Raw genomic sequence first — 15045 nt, 5'->3', positions numbered from 1 at the left:
TACTTCTTCGTCCTTTAACTGCTGTTTTACTTCTAACCACTTCACTCCCTTTCTACCGAGTCGCATGTTCATGTATCTGATCCTAGTGTTAAATTTCTTTTTTGTAGTTTTCTTCCTGGACCTCCTAGCGGCCATTTTATTGGAGTCAGCCGCCATTGTTACACTTTATACTTCGCTTCTGCCTATCCCTACGCCCTGAGCCACAGTGGATCCCCTAAAAAAGCTACTGCCCGGCCTGCCAGGCGCCAGCCGATCTCGGCTCCTAGCCTTCCATTAAAATGGATGCCATCTGGTGGAAATCCTCTGCGAAAGCCTGCTCAATGCACTTCCCTCTTTATGTCTGCTACTTCAAAGCCTTTCTCCTGGCTTAACTTCCTGATCTCTCGATTAACAGCCAGAACGTTCTTGGCAAGTTCTCCGTTCCATCTTTGCTCCTCTGGCACAGTGCACACCGCTATCTCGACTTGCTGTGCTATCGCCCTTAAATCGCCAACTCCCTCCACTAATCTCTCCACTACTTTTGCGGCTTCACGATTCAGGACATCATTTTGCCCCTCAGCTAACACTAACAAACTGCGCTCTGCAACATTCTCAGAAAGTTCGCTTTTTGTCTATCTCAGTACTGCGTTCATTGCCCTGCCTGGGAACGCCCCGACTACTACCCGTTTATAGCCCTTTACACGCTCCATTAAAATTCTTTTGCACCTCATCATATTTGAGTCCCCACCGATAAGCACAAGGGTATTGCCTTCCTCCCTCTTAACTTCCAGATTATGCCGCCTCTTATCTGTGGCTGCGACCTCATTCCTGGAAGTTATCTTGTTCCCCTTCTCTCCATCTCCAACAGACTTCCTAGCTGCCACGTGTGCGTAGCTGTTCCTGTCTGAACCTACCTGACCTACTTTCCTATTGCTGACCATGCCAGTGCAGGCCCCATCCACGTGGCTGGTGCTGAAATGTCCGCCAGTGTGATTTCGCGTGGCGGTGTCAGCTGTTTTTGCGTCAAACAATTCAATAAGCTGCTCTTGGAGTTTGCGCTTCTCTACCCTCTGTACCTCTTGATCTTTTTCTAGAGAATCCATACGTAACGCTATGCTGGTGTTCGCTTCGTCAGCCCTGTCCAGGCGTGCACTTAATACGCTGCATATGCTCATAAAATCCGTGCCTTCGGCCTCCTCTGCAGATTCGAACCACGTTTCCTTCAAATTCGCCAACGCCTCACACTCCTTGCATGCAACCATGTGATGAAATAAAATTTTGCCTATCGCAAAAGTCGATCGCATAGAAAAAAAATACTAACTACCTGTCTAAGCTAGTTAACTCACAAATGAGCCCTGCAAATTCATAGCTGACGGCTAGAAACGACCCGGCCGTTAGGTCACAGACCTGCTATTTCGCTTGCACTTCACCTAACTTGCTTAGAACTAAAACTAGCCTAAATCTAAACTCTCAAAATATTAAAGGAAAGAAGTCATCTATTTGTTGTAGTTACGAAGCTCTCGCAGTTGTCCGTCCGTCCGGTGCCAGTTACCACGCGTAATCCGAGGAGCACCGAAACAAGTGCCCGCACCGCACGGCTCTCAAATGTCAAAGTATTCGAGCTTGGCGGCGACATCTAGCGGCCGCTTTTAACGCTTGTATGGAGACCGCAGAGACGTAGCGCACAGTTACATGGAGGCTACCGGCAGCAAAAAAAAAAAAAAATTGGCGGTGGTCGAACTTTGGTTAAAGCTAGAGTGACGCGATAGCTACAGCTGGCCGAGTGCAACTTGGTCACGTGAACAACCACGTGATATACCACGGCGCCGCACCGCCGGCAGCTCGTCCGCATCACGTCACCAACCACGTGACAGCGTCTCGGCGCTGCCACCCTGAAGGCTCGAAATGCTACCGTTATGTAGCTATCGCCAAAAAAAAAAAAACGATCGCATGCTTACCAAGCCATCGTCGCAGTATATTGAGGAGAGATGACCGTCTCCAGGTATGGCGGTCTCATCGAAGATGCCGTAACGATAACGGGCCCATTCGTAGAGAAACTGGTGCGCTGTGGTGACAGTACCAAGACGAGTTACGCATTCGCTTGCTTAACGCAAACACTAGCGTTAAAAATGGCGCCTGGTGTTTCAGGCATGCATAAAGGGATTTCACAGTTCGTTTTCATGACGTTTCAGGAGAAAGCAGATTCCTTGACATAAAACTTGTTTTGACTATATTTCTATAATCATGGACGTAATCTAACATGACGCAGTATTGATATGAGTGCTTACACATCGTTTCTTTTGCGATGCAATATTTTTATGACCCTGTCGACAGCATGCCTGGTAGAGTTATGGTTTGTGAAAACAATGTCGCTTAAAGTTAACCTCGTTTATATCAGTGGTAAAACTGCAACAGTTATCTTGATTTACAAATTGATTTTCGTGCTTCGCAGCGAACTCAGATGCGTACTAAGCAAGAACAATTTCGCAGTCAGAAGCCAAAATTTTCTGTTGCCATTTTCGGATCCTTCTAAAAGAAGGAGCATTTTGTTTAGGCAAGAAAAAACGCATGGAGACCGTTTGCTTTAATTTATTCTTGCTTCAGCCCCCAGCGACAATGGCCGAGAGTCAAAGTACAATGAAGACGTTTCTGGAAACATGCGAAACCGCTGCCATCACATAGAAGAGGAGCGTTGAGAACACCAGCTGCAACATTCCTTCGGTACGTCCTGAATTAACAGTTCATGTTTTCGTTCGCATTCTCTAGAAAAGGTCCTGCTGAGGCGAATAAAATTTGAGCACTTCCCTGCTGACTTCTGATTTCAAAGAACCCAGAATTTTAAATGTTACTTTGGCGTTTACGATCACACAAAACAAGCCGACGTGATGTTGTGCGTGCAAAGTTCGCTGTACCCCACCACATGACGACACCTCTCACTTAAGCCGTATGGTGTTTTCTTTCAACATTTTTCGACATGTTTTAATATGGTTTAAGCGCCCTATAGTGCGCCCTTCTATGAACAGCGGTGCTCTCTTCGGAATGCCGATGCAATACTCTGATTTGGAACTAGACGGCTCTGCAGAGTTTCGAATTTTATTACTGAAGCACTAATCATTGTACGCAACTGGCAGTCAAGGAGTCCACCACTGTGCTGCGAGAGCTTTGTGTGCGGAACCTACGTGGGTGATACAGTATACTAACACTGTCCAGATGCTGACTGATAGGTGTAATGATAGCTTGCAGTTAACCACTTTTTCCGACATGCAATAGCTCTGGCAGACGCTGCTCACGGTTTTCAGCACCGAGATACTTATAAACATGCGCATTAAGTAATGGAAATATTCTCGGTCTACATCCTCAAAAGCGCCTCTAGTGAAACGTTTGCTTAATAGAGCATCTTGGGTTTTAAGTTTTGCCAGGCAAGGGCCGCTCAGACCTTCAATGAAATTCTATTCTGTGGAATCCAACCACAAGGCAGATATAATACATTTTCTGAGAACTTGCTGTAATTCCATCTCTTTTGGTCAATATAAAGAAACATTCCTGCACGAAGAAGCAGCAGAAAAACTAGCGTTTGAAATTTGTTTTCAAAATTAACTTTAATAATGATGTGAACAGCCCGAAAAGGTTTGTGACATGTGCCAATATATGGATTGGCACTGTGAAATGTTACCATGGCAAGGAAGCACGCACTTTTTTGGCGATGAAAAGACAAGCGTGCATTTATGGGTATCAATGTGCTCACAAATCACGCGAGAAGGAAAGACAAGCGCTTTTGGAGCGATAGGTCCACCTCTCGCGTACAAACCTTGAAGGTCGTGTTACGGCGCAGATATGACCTTGCAACGGCTTCAGTTAATAATAGCACAGAATAAAATCGTGGTGTAGGTGGAAATCGAACCCGGGCCTCCGACATACAATACGGGGATGCCACGACTATTTATTACTTTTTTTTATTTATTGCCAGGTTTCGCCACGACTGTTCGGCTCTTGGAAGTGAATGAAGGCGCGTCTATAGAATGCACAGATCTCTGGGCAATGTATGTTCGAGATATGTACTGAGGCGTACATGAAAAATTTAACTGTGATCATCTAAATTACAGATATCCCAATTGAGTGAGTAATAATAATAATAATTGGTTTGGGGAAACAAATGGCGAAGTATCTGTCGCATATATCGGCGGACACCTGAACCGCGCCGTAAGGGAAGAGATAAAGGAGGGAGTGAAAGAAGAAAAGAATAAAGAGGTGCCGTTGTGGAGGGCTCCGGAATAATTTCGACCACCTGGGGTTCTTTAACGTGCACTGACATCGCACGTTAAAGATCTCTAGGTGGTCGAAATTATTCCGGAGCCCTCCACTACGGCGCCTCTTTCTTTAAGCGAGCAGCGAAGCACGTTTCAGGTGAATTTCCTTCGTGCATGGCGTGCAGTCGTAGCGCCTACATGCGGCACCCACTGAACCCCAACACGCAACATACGGCGATGCTGAAAGCTGTGAACGCACAGAGGTTTTAGAAACTGATCATAGAGTTATGTACTGAGACGCTCATGAATAATTATGAACGCGTAAATTACAGATGTCCCAGTTAAGAGAGTAGCGAAGTTGTCTGGAACCCACTCAACGTTACAGACGCTAAGCCGCGTGTAGTGGCCCGATTCACCACAGGTTTCGCTCTCTAACCAGATTCAACAGTAATTTAACGAGAGCTAAATTTATTTTTTCTCGCCAGCTGCAAAATTTGAAGCACAAGGTCGAGAGACCAGTGCAGTGTCGCAACCGTTTTTTTCCCCCTTTTTATAGGGCCTCTCAGAAACTCTACAAAACAACATATTTAAAGGGACAGGGAGCCGGCACCGGACATCCTTTGCCAGGCTTAACGCCAATTAAAGATAAATGAAAAGGAGTTAGATGCTCAAAAGAAAAAAAAACAATTTAAAGGCAAAAGCAGAGCACTAAGAAAGGAAAACTTAAAACAAGAGGAAACCAAAGGCACAGCACAGTCCAACTCTCTGTCTCCCTCCCAGCGCTGGGGGCGCGCCCTCAGCAGTTCACCTGCCATGGTTCTTATGGCGTCATTGCTAGGAGTAGCGGAAACCGAATATATAGAATTAATTTAACAATACAGTCTCTGAAATAAAAATGGCTCTTGTTACATTCACTAGCATGCATGTATATATTAAAGCGACAGCTTTTAGGGTGCGACTTAACAGAAAAGGCGGCGAGGGCGTTGTGTCAAGAAACCGAGGTCATATCAATTTAAGCGCTTTGTGCGGTCGTGTTCTTCCTCGTCCCGTGTTTCTGCGCTGTTTTTCCTTCTTAAGTAAAATATAAACTTTTCTAGAAGTGGCATAAAGGGGCATAAAACCCCTGCGAAAATTCCTGCCCCTGCTGTGGCACACCGGTGCCAAAACAGAGCGCTCGAGCACCGTGATATTTTCTCAGTGCGGAAACACCGTCCGGATGCAACCCTCCTTTATGTCCATGTGATTGCATGTGTAGTGGAGTGAGCAATGAATTTTTGTGTACATAGAAGCAATACTGCATGCTTAACAACTGCAGTGAGGAAGAGTTCGATGACAGGAATATGGAAAATGTGTTTCGATAATTGTACTAAACGCCTGAATGTGAACGAAAAACAGCGAGTCTGTATGAAGATAAACCACTGAAGGGAGCCATTAGCGCTTTCGCTTCATACTTATAACAACGGCGCTTAAGTGTTCTCGTGGAATTTTTTCCCCGATTCGCGCATTTATTAAAATGTGCTTCATGGCGAAGAGAGCTAAGCGTCCTGCTTTTGTTCTGCTTGATTGTTGCTCTATCTGTAGTAGTAAGTGCTTTATTGAAAGAATAATAAAAAGGAAGGAAAATATGTGTGCTAGCCCTGGCTTCTGCCATCGATACTGAAGCACCTAAACCCGGGCAGCGAAAATAAAGTATATCAGGCAGAATGGATAAATGAAATCAAAGAGGTGAGGGGACAGGAGCTCTCTCAGCGGTAGTTTCTATATAGAGGGCGCTATGCTGTTACCGATCTCGCTAAACACATTAATCGTTCATTGTACAACCAGGCGCTCACCCGCGAGTTGCATCTCATCTTCGCCAGCGGCCGCCTTAAGAAGCCATTTAGCGGACACAAGGATGCCGCGGCCGGGACGTCCGCATCGACTAGAATGTAGAGCCCGAGGTGAGGGCGGAGCACTATCTGGCAGGGGTCTCAGCCCGCTACGTTCCTCTGCTGCTGCTCCCAACAAGCGGACGTCAACGGAAGAGCGGCGATATTCGCGGTGAGCGGTGTCTGCCTCCTGAGCCGGCTTTGACGCGTTGTCTCGGGGCCAGCTACCGGGAAGAGCCAGGACGACGCTCTTGAAGTGCACGCGTCCTCGCGATGCTTTGCTGAGCAGTACGGAGGCTCCCCGAAACAGTGCCTGTGAGGGAAGTCGTTGTCCGTCGTCAAGGCAGTGCCGCCGCTTCGAGAGACCGAAGTAAAACCCGCAAGACGCCTGACATGATAACAGTGTCCGAAACGCATTCGTCGGTTAGACAAAGTTTGAAGGGTCTAAGAATTTATATTTAGTGACAGGCGTTCCATCTCTCGTCCACTCTTTGCGAGGATGTCTGCGCCATTTTTACAAACACTGAAGATATCTGCGATTAAAAATGACATTCCTCTTTTCCCCTCTCAACTCTTTCACTCTGCACGCCGAAAAAAGAAAAAGGACTTAGAGAGCACTGCAGTCCGCTGCATGGCATAAATGCGAAAGTTTGAACGTCAGAAACTTCTTTTACAAGTCTTATTTTTAACGTGACTCATATCAGGTGACGCTTGGATGATGTTGGCATCTTTTTGAAAGTCGTTGTTGCTAAGTGTCACTTATCACGTGACCCTTACATGATGTCAGCAAATATTTTTGCAAGTCAACGTTGTCTGACATCAGTACACACCCGCAATACATATTAGCGTCGCACACACCACAACGCGCTCACTTCGTTCTTATCTCCACACTTGAACCAACGACCCTTCGTGGCATGTTCGTTGCGTTCCGGCCTGCCACGAAGAGGGCCAGGGCTCAAAATTTAATGCCGGCGAATTTCCTTCTTCGAATGAGATCCCGTGAGAGGCACCACTTCCCGTTGACATGTTTTGTGGACACATTCTGCGAATATATCTCGCGGACAACTTTCCGTGACGGTTTTTCCTTCGCCTAAGGCACGTTATGCTTTCGCGTTAATAAAGAATCCAGGTTGGGTTGATACTGCACCCGCCAGTCAGCGCGGGTAAGTGGACTGCCACGGCCGGTGGCACAGCAGAGGACAGTCCCCCTACCGGAAGTGCATGCTTGCCCTCATGCTAGCAGCGAATGGCAGCGGCGTGCTCCCTGTCGCCCACCAAGACATGGGCATAGCCATTACGTACAACGGTTGGAAAATACTTTCAAAAACCGCCACCACGTGTTCGTCAATCGGCCTGCGAATTTAAAAAAAAAAACTCATGGTTTTAAAAAATTAATAAATTGCCCGCTCCGTTCCAAGCACTCAGAATGAGTGTGAATGGTCAAAACCATCGTTTTACACAATGAACACATTTACCGGCAACTTTCAATGAATTTCAGAGTCCCTTGACGAGAAGAGTGCCCAGAAGACGGAACGGCAGCTCTCGTGAGCATTGCAGGGGTCTCCCAAGTAGAGTTATTATTTTGCAAATCTATGTGCTCGAAATTTAAAGCTTTTATCATCAGCCAGAGACGTTATACCATGAAATGCGAACGTGATATTCTGAACACCATTTCGAAGCCTATTACAAAGAAAGCGTTACAAGTAACCGTCGTACTAACACATAGGAGCAACATAGAATTACTTTGAATTACAGATTCTGTACCCTGCAGTATCGAAAACCGCCCGTGCGCTTTGTCACTGTGTTCTACATTGCGGGAAATAGACAAGGGAAATACGCTGATTGAAGGGGTTGATTAATTTAGTTGACTTCTGCATGTCTTTTTATTGTAGTGAATGAAAAACGTGGACGAACGCAAAAATTCGCACAAACTAGGAAGCGATGATACATAAGACACACCCGAAAGAGAAAGACCAAGGATGAGAACCGTGGGTCATTATTTTCTCGCTTAAACAGGTGAGAAGTATAAACACTGATGGAAATTTACTGTAGCTGTGCTTTTCAGTTGCTCTCGTAAAAATCATATCCGGCTCGTCGTCGCAACAACGGTGCTACTTAGAACAGATGTGGCAGTAGGTTGTTCACTCTGGGCATTCAGGGCTCGCTGGTTAGGAACAAAATTAAATTTGCTTAAAGAACAGCTGAAGAGACCTGATAATTACTCCCTGTTCAATGCTCTCGAGTGAATTACAACACATAGTACCACTGATATATTGCAGCTTCAATGCTTCTGTATTCAATGGCCATCGAACTCAGTTGGATGCGTAAAAGGGAAGAACTTTATTAGGCGAAAACAAAAAGATCTCCCGGGGTGGTCCCCTACCGGTGCAGGAGTCCACGGGCTTGAGCTTCACATAAAGCCCCATCCGCCAGCCATTTCTGGCCGGCGGGCCGGGCGGTCCGTAAAGCACCTTACCAGGAAGAATGAGTGGGACTGGGGATAGGTGGTGCTGCCTGTAGGGAAGGACATTCCCACAGGTAGTGAAAAAGGGCGGATTTTGGCACGCCACAGGTGCTACAACGACGGGGGAAGCTGGGGTGAAGGCATGAGAGACGGTAAGGTGAAATAAAGCAGCCCGTCATGTGGCGCTGGATAAGGGCCAAAAGGCACTGCATGCGGCTGAGTTTGTAGAATGTGGTGATTTGATGGTATGTATAAAGGACCGATGAGGCCTCTTGCCCAGGGTTGGGTGCCTGACCGTCCGGGGTCCGGGAGGAGAGTTCTCGGGCAAGCGCATGAGGCGGTCATTACCACGGATCGAGACATGCCCAGGGATTCACGACAGAGTAACCACTCGGGCGAGAGAGTTGGCTGTGGCGATAATATGATGTGCGGCCGGCGTCGCCACGCCCTCTAGGTACTAAGTTGAGATCGGCCAGTGCAATTCGGATGTATTGGTTGACAATTGATTTAGGTGTAATTAGAATTCATCCTGACTTGCGAAACACATGTCGACCAAAAAAGATAAAAATGGAAACAAAAATAACCTTCCTTGTAGACTGCTGAAAACATTAGTGGCACACAAATTTATTTCGTTTGCCCGCCAAGGTAGCTTAGTGGGTTTGGCCTTCTGCTGCTGCTCCCAGTTTCGCATAATCAAATCGATGTCGTGAGGGCGGTATTTAAATGGAGGCAAAATGCGAAAGTGCCCGCCCGCATTGTAATGTCAGCGTGCATTTAAGGGCCCCTGTGGTATAAACAGATGCGGAACCCTCCACTGTGGCGTTTCTCACCCCACGCGTCGCTTCACGACGTTATGCCCCCATACCATGATAATTTATTTTTATTTGGTTCAGAGAACGACTGCTTCAAAGAATAGCCGTGATATAGAAAAAAACACTCCCGACCGTTGCTCTTTCTCGCATAGTGTCGGTATTGGCGCAGACAGCGAGAACTGCCTCACAAGGTCTCCAACGATTGACTGATCGGTGGCTGCTTCGGTGGCGAGAATTGAATGCTGCTCAAACGAAGTGCGCAGCGGTGCCTTTCGTTGCCCTGCCATTCCTGCATGCGAAATTGCACTAGGTAATTTCATAGCTATTCTGGAATAAAAAAGTCATTTCCATTTGCGACATTTAGGTTATTTAATTTTACATACCAATTATTTTGCTCTGCGTAACTTAGCAAGTTTACTTTTACTTTTTTTGTGATTTTGCTACTCTTATATGCCTGAAGTCATTGGTCGCATTACGTGGTGGCTTCTCAATGATTATTCGCTTTCGCCGTGGGGTATCAGGGTACCTGGATGGGTCTGAACTGTTTCAATGCTGGTTATTCAGTGGGTATTGAGACTGCCTCTTTGACAGTGTCTTTAGATGGTAAGTGCATTGGTGCCACGTCATGTACAGAACGCAGGGAAGAAAGCAAAGGCGGCACAGGAAAGCCTTACCACTTTTATGACTTGTCCTCACACGTGGGTCGCTTTAACTGTGCTCTAGAAGCGAGGGGAAGCAAAGGCAACGACCAGTTCACGGCGCTATCGACAAAGGCGTAGTGAACCCTGTCGCTTGTTTCCCACTTCCTTTTCAATTTGGTAGCCAAAGAACGGATGCTATTGCCTTCGTGTGCGAGAGAAGCCGGCTGAACAAAGCAACTTGTGAGGGACTGTGCATATTTTTTTTTAAGCAGCCCTATAGAAATCGGTACGCTATAGTACAATAGGAAGTCTTATTGAACTGTGTGCGCGAACATCAGTCTCCTAGTTTCGCCATTTTGAGCTCTGCTTTCCGACGAATAGAAATTGTCTTGTGTTTTATGGTACGGTATGGCATGATATGGTGTGGTATGATATGGTATGGTATGGTATGGTACGGTATGGTATGGAATGGTATGGTATGGTACCGTACGGTATGGTATGGTATATCACTGTATGTTATGGCGTGCCATGGTATGAAACGATAGGCTATGATGTTGAGTGACGTGGTAGGGAATGTATGCGGGACTTAACACACGAGGTTTGCACCTAGCGATGGCATAGTTGATTATTCGAGATTAATTACGGCTGCGCTCGCTCTTCAATATACACTGGCATCGCAAACGCATAGGTAGTTTGGTACTTAACATAGATCGAGATGCGCCATCCACACTCCAGATTTAATGGCCTTGAGCCCGGCAGCTGAACGCCATTGCTACTGATCTTGCGCCGTAGGCAGTTGCTATCACTGAAGATAGTGTGCTACCTTGCACCAGAAATCGTGGGTCAGAAAGTGCAACACATTTTATCACTTGCCGGTGGCGGTCAAAACAGGAGCCCAATATTTACTAATGCCAGCCATTCACGGCTTGTGTCTATATTACAGCGGTGACTAAAGCTGCTTATAGACAGCGGTGACTAAAGCTGCATATAGACACCACATCATTACAGCAAGCATATATTTCATTTTCGCTCTCAGCGCAACACGAACGGGACACAAGACGAAGGACTAGCACAAACAGGCGCTGACTATCAACTGGTTTTTTATTGAAGAACGAAAAGCGTATAAATACAAACACTGAACTAATTATCAATCAAAAAAAGTTATCTGGAGGGCACGTGGGAGGTTAGATAGCTCAATTCCCTCTCGGATAACGTTATGGAAGGGCTGCTGATACATTTTGCGCCGTTGTGGTAAATATAAAAAACTTTCATAACTTCGCGTGTTAATTTATTGTTATGTCGGAACAGGATGCGTGTGTTCTTGTAATCGGGAACACATTGGCATTTTTTGCACTGGAAAGACGCCTGGGCAAGGGGGTCCCCTTTAGCTCTCCTTTCTGCATGATCCTTTTCATGCCTGCATTGGCATTGCCTCCTGTGGGAGCCTGTGTGAGACAGGGGGTCATTTTTTCTGGTGTTTTCATGCTCCATCAAGCGTTTGTTAACGCACCTGCCAGTCTGGCCAATGTACATGGCACCGCAAGAGAAGGGAACCTGGTATACCACCCCTACCTCGCAAGGTATAGATGGCGACACATGACGCTCAATACCTATATACCAGGTCCCCTTCTCTTGTGGTGCCATGTACATTGGCCGGACTGGCAGGTGCGTTAACAAACGCTTGATGGAGCATGAAAACACCAGAAAAAATGACCCCTTGTCTCACACAGGCTCCCACAGCAGGCAATGTCAATGCTGGCATGAAAAGGATCATGCAGAAAGGAGAGCTAAAGGAGACCCCCTTGCCCAGGCGTCTTTCCAGTGCAAAAAATGCCAATGTGTTCCCGATTACAAGAACACGCGCATCCTGTTCCGACATAACAATAAATTAACACGCGAAATTATGGAAGCTTTTTATATTTACCACAACGGCGCAAAATGTATCAGCAGCCCATCCATAACGTTATCCGAGAGGGAATTGAGCTATCTAACCTCCCACGTGCCTTCCAGATAACTTTTGTTGATTGATAAGTAGTTCAGTGTTTGTATTTATACGCTTTTCGTTCTTCAATAAAAAACCGTTGATAGTCAGCGCCTGTTTGTGCTAGTCCTTCGTCTTGTGTCCCGTTCGTGTTGCGCTGAGAGCGAAAATGAACACTTACCAACTAGCCCAAATTTCCGCCTTGCTGAAGCATATATTTGACGTGTACCGTGAAGCTTCAGCTGCCATTCAGCACACAACGTTGCGAGCAGCACGAGATACAATGAGACTAGAGAGCGGTTGTACCAGATGTTAGAGAAAAAGTAGTCCATTATTATTGGTCATTGAAGTATTTCATAATGTAAGGCAACTTTGACAGCGATTTAAACGCAGCATCGCTGTTAAGCAAACAAAAAAAAATAACGCTGCACACGCTGGCGTTAAGAAACCAAAATCGCTCACTTTGTTAGACAGTCAAGTATTTCACCCGAAGAAATGTTTATAACAAGGGAACTCCGGGCAGCTGCCACCATCCTTTTATACTAGGCGTATTTTTTCAGTCCTCATCTGTTATGTTTTCTTGGTGCTGTGATGCAGCGTGAAGGAGGGCAGCTAAGAGGTTTGGCACCGCAAGTAGTAGAAATCTAACATCAGTACACATCCCCAACACACTTTACCGTCATACACACCACGAAGCGTTCACTTCATGCCCCTCTGACCCGCTTGAACCAACGGCCTTTCGAGGCGTATGCATTGCCTGCCTGCCTGGCGCACAGAGGAGCTGGTTTGAACCGCGATGTCGGCGAATTGCTTTTTTCGAATGGTCTTTTTTGTGCAGACATCCTCTGATGACACGCTCTGTCGACACGGTTTGGTGACAGGTCCTGTACACGCCACTCATGAGACAAGAAATGCTTTCGCATTAAAAAGACGCCCTAAAGCTATCGCCTTCCTGAAGGTTTGTAATAAGGCAGTAATTACTCATTTACAAGGTTTCCCGCCCACGTAAAGCCATTTACCTTGATGGCCTCGACGACAGCATGGTCAGGATCGACAGAGTCGTCGATGTCGACTACCACTTCTCTGTACCCGCCATCTTGTTTGTCGATTGTCAGTGAGAGAACGGTTGCAGGTGTGACAGCTGTCTGCAGCGCATACAGCGGTAAAAGAAACCTGGAACATGCAGACAGCCGTGAACGTGAGCAAGGGTAAAGAGAATATTGAATTTAATACCTAGTAAAGTCGAGCACACTTCGTGAAGGTAAGCGTCCACCCCATTTCAAACGAAGAAAATAGAAAGATGTTACTGACGGGCGCTCCATTCGCAGTGGTTGCAGTCATGAACGCAACATACAAAACTTGAGCTTAGCGCGATGTGCTAAGCGAATGATCTTGCATCGTGTCTGCACAAGTATGATGCGCCGACCAACCACGGAGCGATCACCTATGCAGAGTTATCTAAGTCCCAGCGACAAAGGGAAGCTCATGCCTACCGATGAGCAAACGCTTTTCGCTAGCTGCGGAGGTGGATCTTAACATGCGTTTATTTAATTCTCTTAAAATTGGCGACAGGAAGCTGGAGTGATCAACTATCACTGCAACAATGCATATGCGCGTTTAGAATGTAATAAAGTTCCCGGTTTACTTTAGCGATTCTTTCATTTCTCAACACAGATTTGCTCAACTTACAACACTATCTTCTTTTTCGTTCTTTGTTGTCTTTGTCTTACCTTAAACCTTTATCCTACATTGGGAATCTCCCAGGTAACCCTAAGGAAGATAAGGCGAAGAGGCCCAACTAACTGCTTTACCGATCTACACTGGTGAAGTACCGTTAGCACAGAGAGGTTGCATACAAAAAAGCGTAGATAGCTGGCGTCGTTTCGCTCCGATCGCAAACGTCACCAGCATGCCTCCCCACGTGTACAGTCGAGCCCGCTTACAACGGCCGCAGTTGAAACGAACACAAGCTTACTACGAACGAAGGTGGTCATCATCATCAGTCTGACTAGACCACTGCTCGGCAGAGGATTTCCCATATTGCTCCAATTAACCTTTATTCCCTAACCAACTCTGCTGTTATTCTGTCTCTTAACGTTACACTTATTTTTCTTTGAATAGCTGACTACATCGTCCTTGATATAAGTTGAGCCCTTTCGTTATCCTCTATGTTACTGCCCATAGCTGAGTAACGGTAAGATATAGCTGTTATAAACTTTTCTCTTGAGGGAAACTGCTATACACGAATTCATGATCTGAGAGACCTTGCGTTATACGCTCCAGTCTATTGTTATTTTTCAAGTTATTTCTCTCTCATAATCAGGATCAGTGGCCACTACTTGCCGTAAGAAGACGTATGATTTTACCACTTCCAGCACCTAGCTACCAATTGTGATCCGGTGTTCGCTTGCGAGGCTGTTTGACATTACTTTGGTTTTCCCCATGTTGGTTTTAAAACGTACCGTACATCTGTGCCTGTCTAACTCATTGATAATGACTTGCAGCTCATCTCCTTAGTGTCTTAGCAAAAAAATGTTATCCGCGAATGGCACATTACTCAGGTACTCTCCATTAACTCATATTTCTAACTGTTCCCAATCCAGGCATCAGAACACCTCGAAACAGATTAATAACATTTTAAAGATAGTGACTGCAGCTAGCCCAGTTCAAAAATACACCAGGATATATTGGTGTGGTCTGGTATTTTCTGTTGTGAACACCAGATGGCCTGACGTGTTCTGGTGGGAACAACAGACAATTTTAGTGTGTTCTACTGTTTACACCAGACTCGTTTGGTGTGTGCTGGTGTGCACATCCTAGTGTGCTAGTGTGTTTTGATGTGCACACCAGGGTGGTTTGGTGTGCGCTGGTGTACACATCCTAGTGTGTTAATGCGTTGTGATGTGCACACCAGGGTGGGTAGGTGTGGTCTAGTGTGCACACCAGACTAAAGTGGACATCAGAGAGCTGGTGTGTGGTAGCGTGCACATCAGAGAGATGGTGTATCATGAGTATGTACACTGCCCACAGAAGCCAATTTATTCGCTCTGTTT

At 46.1% G+C, this 15045-nt stretch overlaps 1 protein-coding gene across 1 annotated transcript in view; it reads right to left on the bottom strand.

Annotated features, from left to right (window-relative positions):
- Positions 1–15045, bottom strand: part of LOC144097472 (calcium-activated chloride channel regulator 1-like) — a 65687-nt gene that overhangs the window by 47500 nt on the left and 3142 nt on the right. The window contains exons 2-4 of the mRNA XM_077630192.1: positions 13012–13165; positions 6059–6407; positions 1938–2044 (exon numbers count right to left, since the gene is read on the bottom strand). Of these exons, the coding sequence (XP_077486318.1) occupies positions 1938–2044; positions 6059–6407; positions 13012–13165 (610 nt within the window). The remainder of the gene's footprint in view (positions 1–1937; positions 2045–6058; positions 6408–13011; positions 13166–15045) is intronic.

The sequence above is a fragment of the Amblyomma americanum genome, chromosome 7 (assembly GCF_052857255.1).
Source record: "Amblyomma americanum isolate KBUSLIRL-KWMA chromosome 7, ASM5285725v1, whole genome shotgun sequence".
In the NCBI taxonomy this organism is placed as follows: domain Eukaryota; kingdom Metazoa; phylum Arthropoda; class Arachnida; order Ixodida; family Ixodidae; genus Amblyomma; species Amblyomma americanum.
The sequence above is the reverse complement of the archived record's forward strand: the minus strand, read 5'-3'. Positions and strand labels throughout refer to the sequence as shown.